At 42.2% G+C, this 23401-nt stretch overlaps 1 protein-coding gene across 1 annotated transcript; it reads left to right on the forward strand.

The window, feature by feature from the left end:
• Positions 1-1565: 1565 nt before the first annotated feature.
• adgrg2a (adhesion G protein-coupled receptor G2a) lies at positions 1566-23401 on the forward strand (the record flags this gene model as incomplete). Its single annotated transcript, XM_080489932.1, has 24 exons — positions 1566-1590; positions 2118-2452; positions 3447-3766; positions 8567-8662; positions 8866-9002; positions 10272-10352; positions 10428-10495; positions 11036-11070; positions 11946-12070; positions 12147-12264; positions 16292-16367; positions 17449-17585; positions 17665-17818; positions 17964-18119; positions 18250-18372; positions 18476-18521; positions 18919-19022; positions 19992-20116; positions 20215-20483; positions 20556-20655; positions 21688-21974; positions 22057-22158; positions 23099-23218; positions 23304-23401. The coding sequence occupies 24 exons, from the start codon at positions 1566-1568 to the stop codon at positions 23399-23401; spliced, it is 3237 nt and encodes a 1078-aa protein (XP_080346058.1).

Below are 23401 nucleotides of genomic sequence, written 5' to 3' on the forward strand. Positions count from 1 at the left end.
AGCAGACGGAGGTGAAGAACGTCAGTAAGACGGAAAAGAAGAGAATGGAAGACAAGAGAAGAATCCAACAGAGAGAAAGAGGCAGCAGGATGGAGTTTAGGAAAGTTGAGAGATCAAATTATATATAAAGACATAAAAAGTGTTTTTCACTCAAAACTCCAGGATTCTGTTTGAAACTTCGTCACTTTAGAAGCTCTGGATGTTGAGGAGGTGTGTTGAGGAGGTGTGTTGAGGAGGTGTGTTGAGGAGGTGTGTTGAGAAGGTGTGTTGAGAAGGTGTGTTGAGGAGGTGTGTTGAGAAGGTGTGTTGAGAAGGTGAGTTGAGGAGGTGTGTTGAGGAGGTGTGTTGAGGAGGTGTGTTGAGAAGGTGTGTTGAGGAGGTGTGTTGAGGAGGTGTGTTGAGGAGGTGTGTTGAGAAGGTGTGTTGAGAAGGTGTGTTGAGAAGGTGTGTTGAGGAGGTGTGTTGAGGAGGTGTGTTGAGAAGGTGTGTGTGCATCAGAGGGTAACCTAAGCCGGCGTGTCCCCCCCCCCCCCCCCGGAGGACGGAGACAATGAGGCAGTGAAATCATGCAAATCCAGCTCTGGTTCCCTCTGGTGAGTTTGAGAGCTGGACTGAGTGTGAATCATGTTTCCAGGAGGATGAGCGTCTCCGGGGACGAAGGGCGGAGGAGACGGAGGCTTCGACTCCTTCTGATGGTCGGTTTCCTGCTGCTGGTTCCACACAGAGGTACCTTCATCTTCATCTTCATCTTCATCTTCATCTTCATCTTCATCTTCATCTTCATCTTCATCTTCATCTTCACCTTCATCTTCACCTCCTCATGGGTCACTTCTCAGGGAGCAACTCCAGGTCACTTACAGAGCCAGCCTTTTAAACCCCGTCCGTCCATCATTTACTCATTATCGTAGATTAGATATATAATAGTAGATCACTTATTCTGTTAATCTGGCAAATTGGATCCAAATCTGTCAACCAACAACAATTAATTCACAAAGCTCCTGTTTACTTCACGTCTCCTTGCTGAGTTTACTGAGAATCTAACTTTGTTTACTATTTTGTGAACTTAAAAATAGCAGGTTTACTAAACTTGAGCTTTCCAAGTCATAGCAACTTAAATACGTCAAGTGACATCACACAATATCACAAATGATCAATTATACAGTAAAAAAAAACCTATAAAATAAAATAGATAAATAAATTATGTCACAGAAATGTGGCAGTATATCAGTGCCATATGATTACTGTACATTCTCACAGTTTGAGTTAAATGAGCAGGATAGTGAGAAAACAGCAAAGTACACTAATGTGATTTAGGCAAGTATTACAGTAAAAGTACAGGGATTACTTTTTAGAGTGCGTGATTCCTTTCTTGTTTTAAAGATGTTTGTTGCCGTCATATTAAAGTGTTAAACATCCGACCCCGGGGGGTCAATACGCCCGCCCCAGGCTCCAGTCCTATGGTCCTTCATGGTGTAAAAACTAAAATAACAATGTGTATTTTTTAGATAAAAGTAACTGAAGATTCGGGTTTATTTACTCAGGACAGTCAGGGTGAATATGTCAACATGCAGACGGACATCGGAGCACGATGTCAGTCTGCAAAGAAACTCTGAGGGAAACACGACGATTCAGAGGTTTAAATGTTTGCAGGCAAAAAAAATAAAATATTTCAAAAGGAGCAAATGTATATTTTTGTACACTTTTTAACAAATACCTTTAAAAAGAAAGTATTTGAATGTGTCTTCTTTGTTGACTGTTCTTGATGTTCCATGGCTTACGATGCTCTTTTTATGTGTGTTATTTGGGCTCAACTAACAATTCATGATTAAAAATGATATGGGAAAAAGAAAAAAGCATTAAACATGTATTAGACATTTTAAATGTCATTTATTCTTCATTAAAAGCTTTTGTGAAACTATTTTCACTGGCTCCAGACCTGGAAGAGGAAAATTGTGGAGATGTTGTTATTTATTTATAGATTATTTTTCTAGTTCTCTCACCTGACCCCACTGGGATGAAATGAGGAGTTTCTCTCCTTCAGAAGCTTCAGAACCCTCTGGGTGTAAACGTTAACCCTTCACCTGCCCCCCCCCCCCCCCCCCCCCCCCTGGCTGCAGCTCTGGGCTTCTTCCTCGGAGACACTAAAGCAGTGTTAGACGGTTGTGAGGACCACTGGACCCTGCAGGACGGGGTCTCCATGCCGCTGCTCCTCCACATGACGGTGTGCGTGGACCTCCGCGTTGTGGTCCCGGGGGCCTGGGTGGCCTTCTCCTACAGCTCCTTCTACGCCCCGGGCCACAGCAGGCCCGAGCTGGTCCTGGAGGGGGACCAGGAGGCCATCTATGGGTGGCTGCTGACAGTGAGACACAGGTTTCCTCTCAGGCTGAGTCCTGGACTCTGGCACAGGCTGTGTCTGCGGAGGGACGTCCCAGGAAACAGCCTCAGCCTGCAGGTAACACATGGAGGGGAGGCTATTGTAGTACACAGCAGAGTCAGAGCTGGGGTGTGTTACATAATGGGATTTATTGCTATATCGGAGCATTAGAAATACGATAAAATCCAAAAGAACATTGTAAATATATAATCTACTTTAGAGATATCATATAAGAATATAATAGATAATATTTTATAATGAATAAATATACAATTTCATCTATTTGAAATGTATTATACTTTTTTAATCTTGTGTAATTCACATATTAATGCACAATTCTGATATGATAGATAATGGTTTTCTGAACAAATAAAAAAGAGGTTCTGTTTTTCTGAATTTATGAGGTATTTCTCTCGCACATATATATATATATATATCGCATATATATTTAGCATATATATATATATATAATTATGCATCATCTTTTGCCCGTGAAGCGTTCCACATCTGCCCAGTTCCTAGAGAAATGCTGTCTGAACAGCTGCAGGTTCCTGAAGGTTCCTGGGCAAAGTTGACAAACTAATAATAACAATACCATCAACACCACTGAAAGACACGAGTGTCCCAATGTCTCAAACCCAAAAGGAAATAAAACTGGATTAAACTTGAGACCCGGGGCCATGCCTGTTTCCTTCAACGGTCTACCAGAGCTTCTGCTTGGAATAAGATGCACCACTATCCTAATGATGTAGAAAACTAGAAAAAATTTCCCCCCCAAGAAAGTCATTATCTCATAAATTCAGAAAAACATAGCCACATTTTATCAAAATGCATTTTTTCCTCATAATTATGAGATAATTATCTCATAAATTCAGAAAAACAGACCAATGTTTTTAAATAAATTTTTTCTCATAAATACGAGATAATTATCTCATTCATTCGGGAAAATAGAGTAATAATTTATATTTCATGTGAATGCAATAAGCTTCTGTAGAAATGGGTGTAAAATGTAAGAAAACCAGAAAAACAGTGCGGAGCCATGCCTCGAAGTGCCCCCCTCTAAATGCTTCAGGTTGACGGCAGGCTGATCGCGGACAGGACGGTCATCGCGAACGCCATCCCCCCGTCCGGCTCCCTGTGGCTGGGCTGCCACCCCCGCCACAGGCCCCCGGGGCCGCGGCTGGCCGTGGTGGAGCTCTACATGTTCAGGGTGTGGGCCGACCTGGAGGATCACGGGCTGTGCGAGGACGGCTCCGTGATCGGATGGAACTCCAGAAGCTGGGGCGTGACCAGCCCCAGAGCCCGGGCCCGGGACTTCCACCTGATGTGTGGTGAGGCCGGCATGGACACCCGAGCCTCACCGAGCTCCACTGTAGATGTGGAAACTGGGAGGTTATGCATGAATCCTCACTGAGTTTTCACTGCATTCATGGCAGGATGCAGCATTTCTAACGCTTTCTATTGAGAAGTTCTTCTGGCACGTTTCTAATCCTGGTGTTTCTGAAGCCTGTTTATCCTCCGCAGTTCTGTACACATCAGATAACTTTAAATACCTCCTTTTCTCTCAACTTACAGCTGCTTCAACTTTACACACGCCATCCTCACGAGCATCATCAGACACTGTCGATGTAATTTGAGCTTTAAAATGTTAAGATATCCACTTACACATCCTTCATGTCGGGGTTACAGCTGGAGCTGGAATGCTGGAGCATTAAAATCACTGGTTACCCTCAAACGTGTGCTTTTGGAGGAAACAAAGGGAGAACATGCAAACTACATAGAAAAAGCCCCGGAAAAGGGATCGTATTAGATGCAAACTATTAAACCGCAGAGCCTTGTTCAAGATTCAAATAGCTTATAATGTAAAATATCAACCCATTTGACACCTTTCTGAAAGCTGGAACACAGAAAAAGACGTAGCAAAGCCATTAAAAGGCATTCATAAAAACAAATGAACAATGGTCATTAAAACTGAAGCTCTCTGAGGGATTGAACGACCCGGCCTATCGATTGGTTCTTTTTAGAGGCGTTTTATAGAGTCTGCCTGAACTGAGCACTTTAAACTTTTACTTCTGGCAATTAGTGAGGGTGTCAGAGGTGAAACTGACACAACTGATTAACTTCAAGTTGATTTAAGAAGGTTTTTTAAGACTTTTCGACAACAAATTAGTTTGTGCAAACTTTATTCACGAGTGAAAAGGTTCAATCTGAGCCAACCGATGATTTCCTACATCACTTTTATTATCAAGCTTAAACTATTGCGGGAGCTTGAGTCAACTTCCTGTGACTATAGGGCGGAAAAAACGAAAATTTGTTTATTCAAAACGAAACAAAAAACTACAGTTACAGTCGGACCCTGTTCACGTTTTTGCAAGTGAAAATGTAAAACTTTAGTTGCACAATAGTGATCAGAGTCACTGAACATGTTACTGTTTGGAAGCAAAGTGGGACTTTCCAAAGAGGAACTCCGTCTCCATGGAAACGGGGAGAAATGCAAATTTAAAAATGCAAATAAAAACTAAATAAATGCCCTAACAGTGTGGAGACATTCTGCACCGTTGTGGTTTCCCCCCATTTTTCTCTGTGAAAACCCAACTTTGTGAAAACACTGTGACTCCGTCTCCATGGAAACGGGGGTAAAACATAACATTTTTGGAACACTGCTCCGATGCTTGTGCACATTGTAAATAATTCTTCTGCACATGCTCAGTAGAGACAATCATAACATGTTTTCCTCCAGAGAGTCATGACTCCCAGTCCATGTTCTCCAGGGACTTGATGCTTTTATTTTGACAGTCTCCGTAATAACAATTCAACTTGGTGGTCTGTCCACTAGAATGTTGGTGTACTTCCATTGTTAATGTTTAGAGAGTATTATTCTCTGCACACGTGTGTGTGGGTTCATTACAAAAACGACATTCAGCATCAGCCCCCGGCGAGTAGAGCTGGTAGAGCATGAGACTCTCAGTCTCAAGGTAGAGGGTTCATGTCCCACATTCCGGGCGCCACCTTCCTGTGGGCTCTCCACCCGCAGGAAGGTTCTTAATGGGTCAATGTGATCTGGGTGACGGTGCTCAGACTGACACCCCCACCACCCAGAAACAGATAAGTAGGAGAAGAAGGATGGACCTTCAGCACCAACTAGTGGCTCAACATCTTAACTACGTAGTTTTCAGTATTCCTGCCGTTTATATGTAAACAACACATTGAGCTGAACGGAAACAAACTCTTCTGATTTTATATTCACCCCCTGAGGAACATTAATGAATTTAATTAAACTAATCTAAGCATGTCCAGATGAAATGAATCACAAATGATCCCGATCCCGGAGTGCAAAATGCACAGAAATGCAGTTTTCTCATATTCAGGGTGTACCATTGTGCATAAAGTCCCCCAAAACTCCATCCAGTGAATGCAAATGACAAAATTAGCTCATTTTCCATCATTTGAAACCTCATTTGGCTTGAGTTCACTTTCTTAAGGTTATCAAAGGGAGCACAGAGAGATTCTTTTTTCATCCAGACACAATTTGACAATTCTCTCAATATTTCTCAAGCTGAGGTTACGTCAATGTGTTTTGGTGTCTTTGTGTCTCATGTTGCTCCGTGGGACGGTATAGAGACGCATGATGCATGTTTTTATGTGTCTTATAGAGAAGAAACGTTTGAGACGTGGGGCTGGAGATTACAGAGGCGTTACTAACGGTGTGTATTCCGGTGACTCGCGTGCATGCAGTGGGTGTTTTTGTATGTTTACGTGTCCGAACTGTTTATATATGTGAGTGCGTTGGACAATATTTTGAAGTTCCTCTCCAATGGTGTACTGCTCTACTGCTAAAACTCTGGAATATTCCAGTAGAATATGTGACATCACATCCTTATTATTGACTTTCACCGTTCCAGCTGCGACGCCTCAGTTTGGACGCGGGCATGGTAAGTTTCACCAAAAACACAGAAACACCCAAAGAAACGTCATCTCACTGTGATTCATCTTAACGCTTTGCCCATACCTGGAATATTGTACACAAATAATACTGCTTTTATAAGTTATTCCTGAGCAGTCAGCAAAAAAATCACACATTACAGCACTTAAGTTAAGAATTCTGCATCTCAACTGTGTCGTTTTCTCCCAGCGTTAGAAGCATTTCATATGTATTTGCAATAAACCTAATAGATAAACCCCTTTTTTAGTATTATTTTATTTTTCAGAGACAGAAATGATAGCATGGAATTCTGAATTCGTCACAATATTTGCAGTTTGATGCCAGTTAATTGTAAGAAGTGGCAAAAAATATATTCGACTACATTTTTTGTGGCATTTAAGGAAACTTTGCAAAGGTTTTCTCATTGTTTCAGTTAGATTTAGTATATTTATTGCAGGAAAGATATTAAATTTGATGCTGAATGTAATACTTTGTATCATATTATGAGCATACTTTTTCTTCCGTGTTAATAAGGTAAATAAGGTTAATAAGGTACCAGCACATAGTGAAGAAAGCAAACAAACAAATTCATTAAAAATAATCCAACTTTGGGCGATTTTGAAATTCAATAAGTCAGTTTCCGTTTTATTTGACAAATATAAATGTACATACAACATAAAAAATACCTTTAATTTGATCAAAGTCGCATAATTCTGACAACTTTATCTGATATCTCTGCAGATGGAAAAACATTGACAAACAAATAATAATATATCAAACACTTGTTACTTATTTTTCTCATTTTGGAATCTGTGCATCATTCTAAACATGATTTTATGGATCTGTAAATACAATTTCAGTTGTAAAAACAATAAAAATATTTATAGATCAGCACTATGTTGTTTTAGAAACCGACTGAACTTTTTCATGTACAGCAGGATGCCCGTTATTCTTGTCCAAAGCCCAAATTCACTCTCATTCATTTCATGTCAACTGAACTGTTTATTGAGGGAAAAAAGTCATTTTAATAAATGCTGGTTTTAAAAGTCAATGGGTAACAAGTTCGATCATGTAATAACTCATTAGATTATCAGCAAAAATGTTATAATGCTAATGGATCAAAGATGTTATACTATGTGCAAGTTATCATGTTATTGGCTTGAATACATTGAAACAGGTCATAAATGTTTACATTATTGTCAGGTATTACGTTATTGACTATTATTACGTTGTTATAAACTTTGACACTTAAACATATATGATGTTTGCCACACTTTTTTCTATTTAAAATTTTGTTGGACTGTAAAAGCTGAAATGATCTCCACATTATTCTGGGAGACAAAAGTAAAACTATGAGATTAATGTCTAACTAACAATGACATCCGGCTGCTTAAGGTTTGACATCAAACACCAGCCCAGCCAATCAGATCCCACCACCCTTTCTGACCAACCCTAACCCACCAGGGAGATCACCCACATCAGGTCGGTCTGCAAACATCTGGCGCATGTTGGTGCAGGTGGAAGAGGTTACGATAAGCTTTCTAAATGTATTGTCTTTCAGGAGCTCCTCTCGTGAACTGTGACACCAGCAAACTTTGCTCCAATGAGAGTAAGAGTTACCCACTCTTCGTCCCATCAGTCTTTTTGATTCTCGATAGTGCATCCACAGCTTTATTTCTCCCTGCAGGCGCATACTTTTGGATGCCCATCAGTGTGGAGGTGAACGAGCAACGTAAGACAGAAACAGACGTGCAAAATATGGTGAGAACTTTTCATTGCCCTCGTTGTCAGGTTTCATCCCCGGCGCCTTCATTAAACGACGGGTCGAATTAATTAGAAATGTCAGAAACAAGTTTTGTAAGCAGAGGAGGAGTGTGGAGGAGAAGCACATTCCAAATCTGTGATGCACCTGAAATACTTCAAATACTTCATAAGCAGAAGACAAGTGAACAGTGCTGTGGCAACACTGATCTGTCTTTGACTTTTCGGGGGGGTCAGATTATTATCACTGTTGGTAGGAAAGAAGAAGAATGACTTTTACATTATAATTAAAATAAGCTTAGTTCCTTTAGAAATGAACGTAAAAGTCAATCTTGTCACGTGAAATTGAAGGATCGTCAGTGTTTCATCTTAAAAGTCACGGGGATGAAGCCAAAACAGACAAACATCAGCGACTCTCCTTGTACCTAAAACTGAAATGTGTCACACTCCCATCCCCTCCCACATGGGCTCAGCATCCGTCTGTCTCTGTGTCTCCGTCTCTCACTCAGGTGTCAAAAGCATTTGCTTGTCACTCTGACAGCGGCGACGCAGCACATCCAGAAACGAGATTTATGGATTTCTGTCAGGGTGACAGACAACTTCAGGTCAGTCTGGTCCTCCGACGAATAACACCCCTCCACCTAAATGCATCCCAAACAAGCAGGAAGCCCGACTCCTCCCTTCTCCTTTCTCCAGGTCATGGGGGTGTCCTGCAGTGAGAAAACCAACATAAGGTAACAGACGTTCCGCGGCCACGTTTTGCCGCGTCTCCGTGAGGCCGCTTCACGGTGAATGTTTCTGTCTCCAGTCAGACAAACTGCGGCGCGCTGCTGCTGCTCAGCCCTGCTGTCTCAGCATGTGACCTGCAGCAGGCCGGCAGCTCTGCACTGCAGCGGGCTGGAGACGGAGTACAAGCGAGAATAACAGGAGAGGTGGAGAGAGTCGGTGAGAGAGCATTCACCCACTTACAGGCAAACGATGGTGAAGATCTTGACAGATCTTTTATGAAGACAGCCCATACACTGAAAAACCAACCAACCAAAATAAACGGCTCCACTGGACTAAAAGCTGCACTGCTGCCACGTCCAAAGTCAAAACATTACCGACTTGTTAACACGTGACTTTGTGAGGTTATACAATATTAATTCATTGTACAATATAAAGGGACGGTATTGTGATCACTCGGTTTATCTTCATTACAGCAGAAACGTTTCAAACAGAACTTCCTCTCTGCTCTACTTTTAGTTTCGATTCTCCATCCACTTGTTCTGAGGCTGAGTTTTCCCCGTGAGTGTTTTTTTTTAAGTTGGAATATTAATTCATCACTGTGACGGCATGAGTGGTTCTGCGTTCCATAAATTCATGTTTCTGCAGTTCTGTCAGCCTGAGCATTATCATTCAGCTCATTATTCCAGATCAACCCTCGTGGAGCGAAACAAACTTGGAACAAGCCAAGAACAAAAACATCCTCCAAAGCCTCAGTGACACTTTATTATATCAAAAAGATCGCTCTAAATACTCTCTCCTCTCAGCTGCAGCTCAGAACCAACAATCATGATCATTTAAGAATGGGCAGGTCATTTTCCAAGACATCTGATTGGTCAGGAGGTAGAGAACGAGCTTCGTAGGACAGAAAACCCAGGGTTAATCCTTGAAGGTATCTCGATAAGAGAAAATCCAGCGTCGTAGCACAGTTACTCCATCCACAGTCCAAACGTGTACGAGGTTAGTTTGTGTCTGGAAATGGACATAAGTCATGATTTTCTGTCTCTTTATATAAACCCTGACACCCTGTCCACGGCGTGCAAAGACACTGAGCACCTGTGAGCTGGTTCCTGAACTAGATTCGCTCAAAACTGTTTAATAACTGAAAGGGCGGCGACCTCTTAAAGGTACAACGGCTAAACCAGCCAAAACACATGGAATATATCCCATAGATGTAGTACATACATATATATTTGTGCTCACTTCATTTCCTCCACGCAGGTAAAAATCTGTGCGAGGGTGCGACGCCTCCTCCTGGTTGGTTTGTGCGTTGCACATCCTCGTCCTCTCTCATTCACATCTGTCAGTCAGGCCAATCCTCCCAGGTGGACTGGTGAGCGTCTCCTCTGTTTGTCTCTTTGCTTCTTTGCTGGAGACGCTTCATCTAACCTGTGATTTGGTTGATTTGCAGCTCCCTGGTGGAGCTCCACTCCCTCCCGCCTCCTGCAGGGCCTGAGGCCTCCTGCAGCCGGGGGCACCGGCCTTCCTCCTCCTCCTTCTGTGACTGCAGCGCCTTCTGCAGCTCTGCCAGTAAGAACTCTCTCATCGTTCTCACATTATTTAATCTGAGGACTCGCCTCGAACGTGTCTTCATCTCCTGCTCAGGTCACTTCTACTCCGTGAGAATCAGCATCCAGAATTCTTCTGTCAACGTCGACACCTTACAGGAACTGGTAATGACAGTGGATGTCAGCCACGTGGTGAATAATGAACATCTATTAACTGCACCACTTTAAATTCCAGTTATTAAAGAACCGCACAGACCCCCGGTGCAACACACAGTCTCAGTAAGTTTGAATCATTTATGGTACATGTAGTCATCAGATTAATGTCACCAATTAATCCAGCTATGAAAAAAACACACAAAAAAAAGCCATGAGAACTTTATAGATTATTTTTCAATTTTTTTATTACAGTATAATTAATTATAATTGTTAATTTTCAGAAAGGTTTGTGTTTTCTCACCATAATCAGTTTCATTTTTCATGGTGTCAGTATGAAAACAAAGCACTCTTCTTCTTAAAATATTGTTCTTTCTGCCTGTTTCAGTGATTATAATCCACATTCTTTGTTCTCAGATGTAGACATTTAGATATTTTGAAGCTTTATCAGGTGATCTCTTCTTCAAACATCTTTACAAAAACAAATGAATACATTTTAAAGTGGTTATGAAATGTGTTAATATTAGTTTATGAATCTTTCTCCTTAACCAGGGCGTTCATCTGGAGTGTCATGGGATACAAGACAAGTATGTTTGGTTTTTCTCTTTGCACTTTAATTCCTATGCATGTAGGAAAGTGCCTCTTTATGGGTTATAGATATAATATCTGAAAATAAGGACAATTTATGCCACTTTCGCTTTAAACTGTTGTGTTTTTGGTCCTATATTTGAGTAAGTTTCAAATATATACATGCGTTAAATAATATCATAATAATCCTTATGATGTGCCATCTGATCCAGTACTTAATATATCCTTTCCAAGAATACAGCAGGCAATATATCACATTATATAATATTTTTCTCCTGTTCACTCTAGAATACATGTGATTTCGGTCATCTTACATTTTATCTAGATTTTATCTATTAAAAGCCTAAGATATTAATTTTATTGACTTTTGAAAGTCAAACAAAGCATACAATTGCACTTAAAGACATTTATTTACATTTGAAACGAACTGGTGAAATGATGATGGTCAAAAGCTCCTGAGCATGTTTCTTCCTGATCTTCCCATTATTACTGTGCTATAACACAAATCTCATGTTGAAATGTCATTTATAGTTTGTAGAAATACTAGAGATACGCAATAAATACTGATAGAATGCCAACAGTTTTACTGTTTGAGCTTGGACATAAATGAGTGGTTAAAAGTCATTTGTTTGAAACAGTTTTTTGACTTTCCTGATGGATGACTCCTCGTAAATCTCGTTGTTTACTTGCATGATTTATTTAATAATGTTACTGACATTTTCTTTGAGGCTGCATTCATAAATTCTGTTGAGTTGGTTTGCTATAGACATGAAGTGTGATGTTTTAATCGGTATAAAACTTTTTTAAAAAGCTTTAAAATGCTAATGAGACACATTGTCTGGACTGGTAGTTCTAATATAACGCTGGTGTTCAGGTTGTACAGCTGCATGGTGATACTGGAGATCTCCGGGCCCGTCCACGACTGCTCCCTGTATGAAAGTGTGCGACAGCGCCTCAGTCTGACCTCCATCACCATCGAAAGCCCGCTCACCCGCATAAGTCTGTCCATTTTCTATAATTAGATCTATTTTTCTGTGAGTTCTGTCCCGTTCCTGACTGTGCACTTTGTCCACAGTGGTGTGTGGTCGTCCTGGTCTGTCCATCCGCTCGCTGCTCGTGTCCAACCTGACCTGGGTTCAAAGTGACCTGCTGACCTCGGACGTCTGCCAGCTGGACCCCACTCTGCTTGAATGGTATTACAGGGGCCAAGAGCCTCACACTGACGCTCTGTTTCTGTTACAATCACAAAGGTGTCAAAGAAATTAGAAAAGGCAAACTTTCTTTCATACATGTAACATTTTGGTTTTATTCTTAACGCAATTTTCTATTTATTTAGGGATTTGCTTGAATTATGCTTTTATTTTCTTCTGCCATATTTCAGACACATTCTCAGAGATCAAGTTAGAACAATTCTATATTTTTTCAGTTTAATCTTCTTTTCTAATGATCAAAAACAATGATAATAAAATAACAACAACAACGATGATAATGATAATAGCAATTATAATATCATAATGATAATAATGATGACGACAACAACAACAATTATATTAACAAGCATTGAAAGCAAATTCAGAAATTGTTTTTAGGGAAAAAAATACAGAAAAAAAATGAGAGAAAAAAGTCAAATGGATAACAGAATCATTTTCAGAAGAATATATTTTGCCGCTATTAAAAAAATTTAACATTCCTGCTGTTCTAGGGATTTGGTGTGAGATGAGAATGAATGACTAAAATATATTGTATATACTCTCGATTGACAGAAAGTTGTAATGCATTTTATATATATATATAATTTTTTGTAATTTTAAAAGCAAATTGATTTTTGCTATATTTTTTCACAGTAAAGGAAATGAGACTCTTGCTGTTCTGATGACTGACAGCTGCTCTTCTGAGTCTCCCATGACGACTCCACCCACTGTGACACTGTCGACTGGCACCATCAGCGTCACTCCTGAATTTCCCCGGTCGCCTGTGACTGGAGGACAGAGTCACACAACTGCTGGAACTACAGCACAAAACACAGCGACACGGCCAAACATTACATCTGCACATACAACAATCAGCAGCTCACAGTCTTCCACCGAACAACCGGTGCTCCAGACTGTGGCTGTTTCCAACATCACAACTGTACAAACTACTACTTTGTCTGATAGTGCAGTCATGGCAACAGCGTCTGAAGCTACAACACAACCAAACAGCAATACACTACAGAGCACGATGACTGCTGCCGCCATGACAAATAATACAACTTATACAACTGTGAAAGGAACAACATTATCCAACAATGTAACAACACATGAGCGGACACAATATTTTGATCAAACAGAACACAGTTCAACTTCTTTGAAACAGTCTCTGATCAATATAACATACAATGTAAAGACAGTCACACATTTACCAAATGAAACAAGAAACAATGTAACTACAGTCACACATTTGCCAACTAACACAATATACAATGTGACTACAGTCGGACCTTTCCCAAATGACACACGATACAATGTAACTTTAGTCGCACATTCTCCAAATGATACAACGAACAATGAAACAACAGACACACATTCTCGAAATGTAACAAACAACGTAACAACAGCCACACATTCGCCAATTAATATAACACACAATGCAACTACAGTCACACATTCTACAAATAACACAACTTCCAGCATGACTACAGCCTCATATTCTCCAAATAAAACAAACAACATACCTACAGTTACACATTCTCCAAATAGCACAACAGCCAATGTAACTACAGTTCCAGATTCTTTGGAAGACACAAGACACAATATAACTACAGTCATACATTCTCCAACTACCAAAACATATAATGTAACTACAGTCAGACCTTTCCCAAATGACACAAGATACAATGTAACTACAGTCAAACATTCTCCAAATGATACAACTAACAATGAAACAACAGATACACATTTTCGAAATGAAACAAACAACATAACTACAGTCACATATTCTCAAATTAATACCACACACAACATAACTACAGACACACATTCTCCACATAATAAAACACACATTGTACCCACAGCCACACATTCTCGGAATAACACAACACACAATGTAACTACAGTCACACATTCTCAGAATAACACAACACACAATGTAACTACAGTCACACATTCTCAGAATAACACAACTTACAACATGACAACAGCCATATATTCTCCAAATGAAACAAACAACACAACTACAGTTACACATTCTCCAAATAGCACAACAGCCAATGTAACTATAGTTCCACATTCTTTGAATGACACAAGACATAATATAACTACAGTCACACATTATCCACATAATAAAACACACAATGTACCTACAGCCACACATTCTCTGAATAACACAACACACAATGTAACTACAGTCAGACATTTCCCAAATGACATAAGATACAATGTAACTACAGTCACACATTTTCCAACTGTAACGAGAAACAACATAACTACAGTCACATATAATCCAAATAACACAACACACAATGTTGCCACAGTCACAGATTCTTTAGATCAGATTACAAACAATACAACTTCAGCCACAGGTTCTCCAAAAAACACAGCTAAGCCAAATGTCACTACAGTCACACGTTCCCCCTCACAATTTCCAAACAACACAACACCCAGATTAACTACAGTCAAACAGTCTCCAAATGTTACAGCCCATAGTGTAACTACAGTCGCTTCCTCTCCAAATAGTACATCTGGCAACATGACTACAGTTAGAGTGTCTCCTAATGTTACAACACACAGTCTAAATACAGTTACGCTTTCTCCACACAACACAACATACAAGGTTACTACAGTTATTCATTCCCTGAGTAACACAACAGCACACAATGTAACTAAAGTAACACCATTTTATGACGTTATATCAGAGCACAATTTAACTACAGTCACACATGTTCCAAATGATACTACAGCAGTGAAAGATGTCACTACAGTCACACCATTTTCTAGTCACACACCAAAATACAATGCAACTCCAACTGAGGCACTGACACCCCGTACCAATCACAGAACAATGCAGGATGTAACCACAGCAACCGACAACGGGACAAGGCACAACGTCAGCACGAAAGCAAGAGCATTCACAGCTTCTCCCGATCACCTAACAGTACACAACAAAACTTTATCGCACAATTTCACAACAGATACCCCATTTGTAACATCTCCCAACTACACAACGACATACAATACATCTGTAGAGGAAACAAATAGTGCAGTTACAACGAGAAACACAACCACAAGCCTGATTACAACACTAAATCACACTAACGTAACGACGGTGACTCAGAATTCAGATACTGTGGACCACCTGACTGTTGCACCAAACACTAAAACACACCAGAGAACCACTGCACCGTCAACCGTCTCTACACAAAACAACTTGACTCATCGACTGACAACAGGTCCACTCGACAACCAGAGTGCCGAGCACACCACAGGGAGCGTGACTTCCTTCACAAAGGTCACCGGTTCCTCCACGGCAACCAGGGAACCAGGAACTAATTCAACAACTCCAGCAGGTACACCACCAACTGCAACGAGTACTCACAGTCCAACCCAATTAAACACTGAAACGACTTCTACAACGCCTCAAAACATCACTACCATCAACACAGTCACTGGTACAGAAAGTTTTGTAGTTTTTGATAACTGTTCTATTCTGATTGTAGGTTTAGAGCGGGGGTGTCAGACATAAGGGCCAAAACCTTCACGCAAGAGGCTCCAATCTGGCCAAGCCACCAGACAGAAAACCTCGATTTAAAATCATCCCAGTGGATGACTGTGTATGTAGTCGTTTACCCAACGACTCTCTGTAGTCTCCTTTAAACTTGTTCATTTTGTCGAGGCTTGGCTGGCAAGAGGCTTCCTCCAATGTATTTTGCACCTCGGTTGCAGACCACAGTGACAGGAAGCTCTCAGTCTCATCCTCAGTCCACTGCTGAGTCATTTTAGCGTCCATGTTGAGATGGTCAGTAACATATCGACACGCTCGGCTCTTAAAAAATTTCTGCGGTTCCACCGGTCTTCTTGGTCTCAATATCCCCGAGCCCATCCCCTCACGTATCGGTGCTCAGCTCCGGCCCAGCAAAGAGTTGGCGCCTTCTAAGCACCAGAATAAAGAAATCACTGCAACATATAACTTCCTGATATCTTGCACTTTACATGAAGGTACTGGAATTCCTTTAACAACCATAAGTGAAGCAGCACACGAGGAACAAGCAAACAACCTCATGGAACAAACACAGAACGCATCTCAGCTCAACTCCACTCAGGTAAACCTGCGAATCTATCCCTTTAGTAAACAGCATCTAATGGCTGAACGTTTTTCATTTATTTTTTTGCTTACAAGATGTACAACATTACAAGTATTTCCTGTCTGAGCGCTCCTGGTTCGCTTGCTTTCATTTCACGCACCGGCTGCTGCAGCTTCCTCCTGGCAGGCCTCGCTCAGAGCCCAGCTGCTCCAATCCCGTCACCGGCTCCCAGTCGCTGCCCACATCAAATTCACAGCCTTGATGTGCGCTTATGAAGCAGCAACTTCAAAAAAAAAAGTCTATTTAAGCATCTTCGTTCCGGTCCTCCTACTCAGAGCACTCTTCCAGTGAGAGATCTCTCTTCCAATTCTACAGAGCCAGACTCATTTCTCCTGCACCCACCAGTTTTGGAACAAATTACCAAACAATTTATTTTTCTTCACAAACTCAATTTGTTGGAAGAAAGTCAAGATTCCGTGCTTTTCATGAACTTTTTCGCACTTAAATGTATTTGAAGTGGGAAATTACTGTTTTGGTTTTAGTGCTGTCTTTTAGCACTTAAGGCCCCATTTAAATGACAACAGTGCTTGGAGCCTTTTTAGAAAACAACTCCCAAGGTGGAACTTTTTGAAAATGGTCCAACTCCATCTCCATGAGCATGGGGGAGAATGCAAGTTTTAAACAACGCTGTGACTCCGTCTCCATGGAAACCGGGGGGAACGCAACTTTTCTAGAATGCCCTGACCCAGTTTCCATGGAAACAGGTGTGAATACAAGTTTTTGAGAACGATCCGACTCAGTCTACGTAAAAACGGGAGAAAATGAAAACACTCTGACTCAGCGTCCGTGGATGGGGGAAAACACAACTTTTCGAAAACGCTCCAAGTCCGCCTCTGAGGAAATGGAGAGAATGTGTGCGCTCCAACATGCTACCTCCACTACTGTTAGTGTTTCTGCCGTTTCCGTGGAAACCAACATCGTTTTCAAAGCGTTGCTGTGTAAACGGGAAACTTTTCTGAAATGAAAACGCAAAAAACTGCGATTTCTCTTCAAACGTTGCCGTGGAAACAGGGCCTAACTCACCTCATGGCTGCTGCAGATGTCGCAGATGGTGGGCGAGTTGGAGAAGCTTCTCGGCGGCCCCTCGGTGTCGACGTCCGTTGGACAAAAGGCTCTCAACATCATCAGCAACCTGATGGACGGTCACTCTGCAGCGCTCTCTACATCCGCCAACAGGTCCCACTCTTTTTTTCCCCTTTGAACGCTCAAACACACGTTTTGTTTTAACACAGTGTGTCTGCTTGGTTTGCTGCAGGCTGATTCGACAGATGGATAATCTGGGTCTGAAGTTGACTGTTGAGGAGAGAGAGATCCTCTCTTCAGGCTCACTGCTTCTGGCAGTCAACAAAGTGGATGGGACCAACTTTCCAGCAACTTATGTTGAGATTGTAAACACAGACGAGGTACAGGTGAAGAATGAACTGCATGATAAAACAATAACTGTATTGTATTCATTCTCATGTATAAAGGAATCTGTAGATTGTAGCTGATATTGAATCATTTTTCAAAGGCAACAATAGCGCTGAAAGAACCGTGGTGTTTCTGTGTTCCCAGCTACAAGTCCTGAGCAGGTCCCGGTGGACCAGGTCCCAGTTTGCCCTGGCCTCTGTGTTCCTGCCGTCCCCCCTCACAGCGGGCCTCAGTCCTGAACAGCAGCAGCAGGCCAGCAGAGTCCAGTTCACGTTCTACACCACAAGCGTACTCTTCCAGGTATCTTCATCACATTTCTATACGACTTCTGAGAAAAGAGTTCATGAAAATCCAACAATTAGAATTTTACCTGGTGTGACAGAGCTTCATCAAAGACGTCAGATCAGACGGATTGTCTTTCTCTTCGCAGGATGTAACATTGGATGACCAAACCATTGTCAGTCCAGTTTTGGGCTGCAGTGTGGCCAATCTATCAATCAGCAACCTAACTGAAAACATTGAGTTCTCCATGAGAAATATCACTCATACAAAGGTGATATTTCATGTATTTGTGTTTTACATTTGTATTAATGTTATTTTCAATTTAACCTCATGATGACACAAGGATGCATTGAAACTCTCTTTTTGGTTTGAAGGGTAACTTCTCAGTCTCCTGTGTATTCTGGGATTTCACCTTCAATGGTGAGTACCTGCATAACCAACAGTCATTTAGACGCCAATCAGCCATAACATTATGACCAGATGACACAGACACACAGGCACACAGTTCTCACCAGACCAGAGAACATTTTGTCCTCAAAGTTGAATTAAAAAAAAAAAATACAAGTAGGCCTGGGTCAGGGCGCCGCCAATATTCCAGATCTGTTGTCATCTTCTCAGTCTGCTGTGGTCAGTAGTCATTATCCTTTGAACCAGTGTCGAGACCGTGTATTCCCAAGGTTTATTAATGAACTTGGCCAGATCCAAAAGATGCTGCTTCAAGTTGATTCTGGTAGAAAAGTGTCAGAACAGTTTGTTGTGATCTGTGTCCACACCATGAAACAGGTGGTTATAATGTCTTCTTGGTCTTATTGTTCAGATGGTGATGGAGGCTGGAGCTCGGACGGCTGCTATCTCATCAACGCCTCTGCAGAAGAGGCCATCTGCAGCTGCAATCACCTCACATCTTTTGCGATACTGCTGGTCTGTATCTGTCTGTGTGCATGATTGTGTAACATGGGGCTGTTAAACATGTGTGCCAAGTCTGACCTGCAAGAGGCTCCACTCCGGCCAAACCACCGAGAAAATTGTAGAAATTCTAAGAAAACATTGATTTTTTTGGACAAATGCATTGCAACACATGCATTTCAATGTCTTCTGCACCAGAAGGTTTCCTTAAAATTGGCTTCATGTTGAGATTGCAGTTATTTTCTGTGGTAATTGTTTGGTTTTGTGAAAAGACATATTTTCATCACATATACTCTGCACCACAATAAAGAAAAACTCCTATTATCCACCATTTTATCACTTTAACATGGGTCTTGTTGGTCCAAAAATGTTGTATTCAAACTTTATCGCCCCAAATCCAGCTTTTCCTTGATTTTCCTCCATTTGAATATTGGCTCATAGGAGCTACATTCAGAATCTGCTGTGTCTGTGTGAGCTGGACTGGCTCCGCCCACACATGCCCATCTTGGGAAGAGGAGGAAGTACTTCCTCTCACGGTGCCACGTGCCAGAGCAGAGCTGCCTAATTGTGGGAGGAGTCAAAGGGAGGGCCTACCTTGATTGAGATTGGCTAAACCCCCGATGACACTATATAGGGTTTGATTTCTGATTGGCTGGTTGGAGCAACACACTTTTTAAAACCTGAAACAAGCCAGGGAGGGACAGAGAGGACAGACTGTCTTCACTTCTGGGACGTCAGTCCAGGTACGGAGACGAGTAGTACTGCTGGAGAACTTTCAGGAAGTGGATTTTGCATCATATGACCCTTTAAAGTTGAAATTCGTAATTTGTTAATCGATTCTATTAATGGTCCAGCCCACTCAAGATGAAATAGGCCCCTGAACTAAAATGTGTTTGACACCTTTGGTGTAACACATCTCAGGTAACAGTATGAAAATCCAAACCTAAAATAATCGCATCATTTTTTTGTGTTCCTCAATTGCAGGATTTGTCCAGACCAGATGTCATCGACCGCCAGAATGCACAAGTTCTCACTTTCATCACCTTCATCGGTTGTGGAATCTCGGCTGTTTTTCTTGCCATGACCTTGCTGACGTATCTCTCATTCGAGTGAGAATCCATCTCTTCATTACACCTAAAAGTGAGTTTAAGAAGGAAAACAATTGAAGGTGAGCTGTTTTTTTTTCCTCCCGTCTTTCTTCTTTTAGAAAACTGCTTCGAGACATCCCAGCGAAGATCCTGGTGCAGCTCTGCTTCTCTCTCCTCTTCCTCAACCTGGTCTTCTTGCTGGACGGCTGGCTGGCGCTCTACCCGGCCGTCGGGCTGTGCATCAGCACCGCCTTCTTCCTGCACTACTTCCTGCTGACGTCCTTCACCTGGGCGGGGCTGGAGGCGCTGCACATGTACCTGAGCATCGTGCGGGTCTTCACCCCCTACCTGGGCAGATACATGCTGAAGTTCAGTCTGATGGGCTGGGGTGAGGTCCACACTGAGGTTTTAGCATTAGTTATCACATATGAATATGAATAGATGTGTTTTTGTTTGTTAGGTATTCCCTGTGTGGTGGTGATAATCGTGATATCAGTGGATAAAGACAACTATGGGCTGGTTACATATGGAAGAGACACAGATGGCAGCACAGATGACTTGTAAGTGATGAAGCCTTTATGTTTGGTTTGTCCCGATATTTTTAGTTTCTTTTAATCTTATGAAGAATAAAAAGGTGCAGTCGAGAAGGTAGCTGGTTCACAACATCCTAAACGTGTAATATTATGTGAAACATGGTGGTTTAAACCTGCTTCCTGTTGTCTTTGCTTATTTAGCCACTGAAAACTCAAGTTTTTTGAAAACACTCCGACTCCGTGTCCATAGACACAGGGGAAACGCAAAACTTTTCATAATGGAAAATGCAGAAATGTTATGAATTTACTTGAGAAGTTGAAGAATAAATGGGCCTCAGATAACTGACCACTAGGAAGAGGTAAACATTCTCATTTAAAGGGGTCATATTTTGCCAAAATGACATTCTAATGGTGTTCCAGCAGTACTAACCGTCTCCATACCTGGACTGACGTCCCAGAAGTGAAGACAGTCTGTCCACTCTCTCCCTGGCTTGTTTCAGTTTTTAAAAAGTGTGTTGCTCCAAGCAGCCAATCAGAAATCAAACCCTATATAGTGTCATCGGGGGTTTAACCAATCTCAATCAAGGTAGGCCCTCCCTTTGACTCCTCCCACAATTAGGCAGCTCTGCTCTGGCACGTGGCACCACGAGAAGAAGTACTTCCTCCTCTTCCCAAGATGGGCATGTGTGGGCGGAGCCAGTCCAGCTCACACAGACACAGCAGATTCTGAATGCAGCTCCTATGAGCCAATATTCAAATGGGGAAAATCAAGGTGGATTTGGGGAATACAACATTCTTGGACCAACGAGACCATGTGAAAGTGTTGAAAAGTTGCTTAATATGACCCATAGAATGATCATAGAAATGCATGTAATCATAGAAAGCAGTGCCTGAGCAGTGTGTATTTGGCATGGTGTACTAACACTAATACAAAGCCTGATAATACATTTCAGGTTATCTAGCAATCCAAATTAATACACACACGTCATCTGCAAAGTAAGAAATATCCAATAAAAATCCAAACGATAAATGTCATTTCTTCTTGTGTCCGTCCTCTAGCTGTTGGCTGCGAAGCGACATCGCCTTCTACGTGGGCGTGGTGGCCTATTTCCTCCTGGTCTTCGTCCTGTGCCTGGTGGTCTTCGTGGTCGTGATGGTCCAGCTGTCCCGCATCAAGAAGCAGAACCCTCACAACCAGTCCCCCAACAGAGGCCTGATCACAGACCTGCGCAGCATCGCTGGCCTCATGGTCCTGCTCGGTCTCACCTGGGGCTTCGCCCTGTTCGCCTGGGGACCGCTCCACCTCCCCTTCGTGTACCTCTTCTCCATCTTCAACTCCCTGCAAGGTGAATCCACAACCGTCCACAGGGTTTGGACTCAACGTATCACCCAAACCGCCGTCTCATGACTCAACTTGTCGCCCTGTAGGCTTCTTCATCTTCGTTTTCCACTGCGCTGTGAAGAAAACTGTTCGCAAGCAATGGAGAACGTACCTCTGCTGTGGGAAACTACGTTTGGCTAAAAACTCAGGTGTGTTTTTCCTGGATGTATATTTTCAAAAATCTTGTTCGTTTGATTTGTCAAGATAATCAGCAGCGAATATGTCATAACGTCCTTTGTGAAGCCATGACTGTGTGGAATCTGAACACAGTGATAGTTTATGGAGCAAACACAACTCGAGACGCGCTGATACGGTATTCTGTATCGGCGAGTAGCGAAAGGCTAAATGTTAGCGCTCTGTTCTCATCCTTTAAGAAAGTGGTATCGGTGCATCCGGAGACCCTTGGCCAGTAACGCGTTAATTAGTAACGTGCGTTCAGGAACCGACAAACATCATCGCTAAACCTTGTCATTGCGTGAGTCAGATATAAATACAACAAAGAACGAAGGTCAAAGGTTAAATATGTGTCAGCAGGAGGCGGTGATCAGAACGGAGTCATTTTTATGTTGACACGGTGGAGGGTGTTGTGTTGTCGGCAGCTGCTGAAAGTAACTGAAGAGTAACTTGTAATATAACTTCGTTACTTTAAATACAAATAATCGGTAAAGAAACTACATTACTTTTTAAAGGAGTAACTAGTAATCCCTTCCCGTGGGCTCACCACCTGCAGGAAGGCTCTTAATCGGTGCTATGTGATCTGGGTGACGGTGCTCAGACTGACACCCCCGCGACCCGGAAACGGATAAGCGGGAGAAGATGGATCGACGGATGGAACTAGTAATCAGCAATCGGATTACTTTTTCAAGGAAATTGTGGCATCACTCCCCTTGACCAACCTCCGCTCCTCACTGGGTCAATCACAGTGGAGAATTCTTGACCCACAGTTTTCCTCCTCGCCACACGGGGGACTCAAGGGGCACTGTCTCAAGGCGCTCAGCCTTTTAGGTTGAAGTCACTCACTGGGTCTATGAGCAGCACATGGGAGGATTGTTTAACAAGAGGAAAGCCTCCCGTGTTCTTTCTCTGCAGAATGGAGTCGCACGGCCACCCAGAAGAACAGGAACCCGTCGCTCCGCGCTCCAGCCGCCTCACCTCCTCCATTTACCTCCCGAAGCTCATCCGTCATCAGCGACGTCACCAATAGCAGCGGTACGTGCGCCCAGCAGCGCCTTTTCTAGTCAGCGTCTTCATGGTTGGATCTCGTGTCACGTTTCGTTGTTTCTATCCTCTTCAGGCTCGGCGTTTGCAGACAGCGGCATATCTGACCTCTCCACCAGCGATGTCGTCCTCAACGAGATCCACAGGAGGACTCTGGAGACGACTGAAACGTGA

The sequence above is a fragment of the Lipophrys pholis genome, assembly GCF_963383615.2.
Source record: "Lipophrys pholis genome assembly, chromosome: 20".
Taxonomy (NCBI): domain Eukaryota; kingdom Metazoa; phylum Chordata; class Actinopteri; order Blenniiformes; family Blenniidae; genus Lipophrys; species Lipophrys pholis.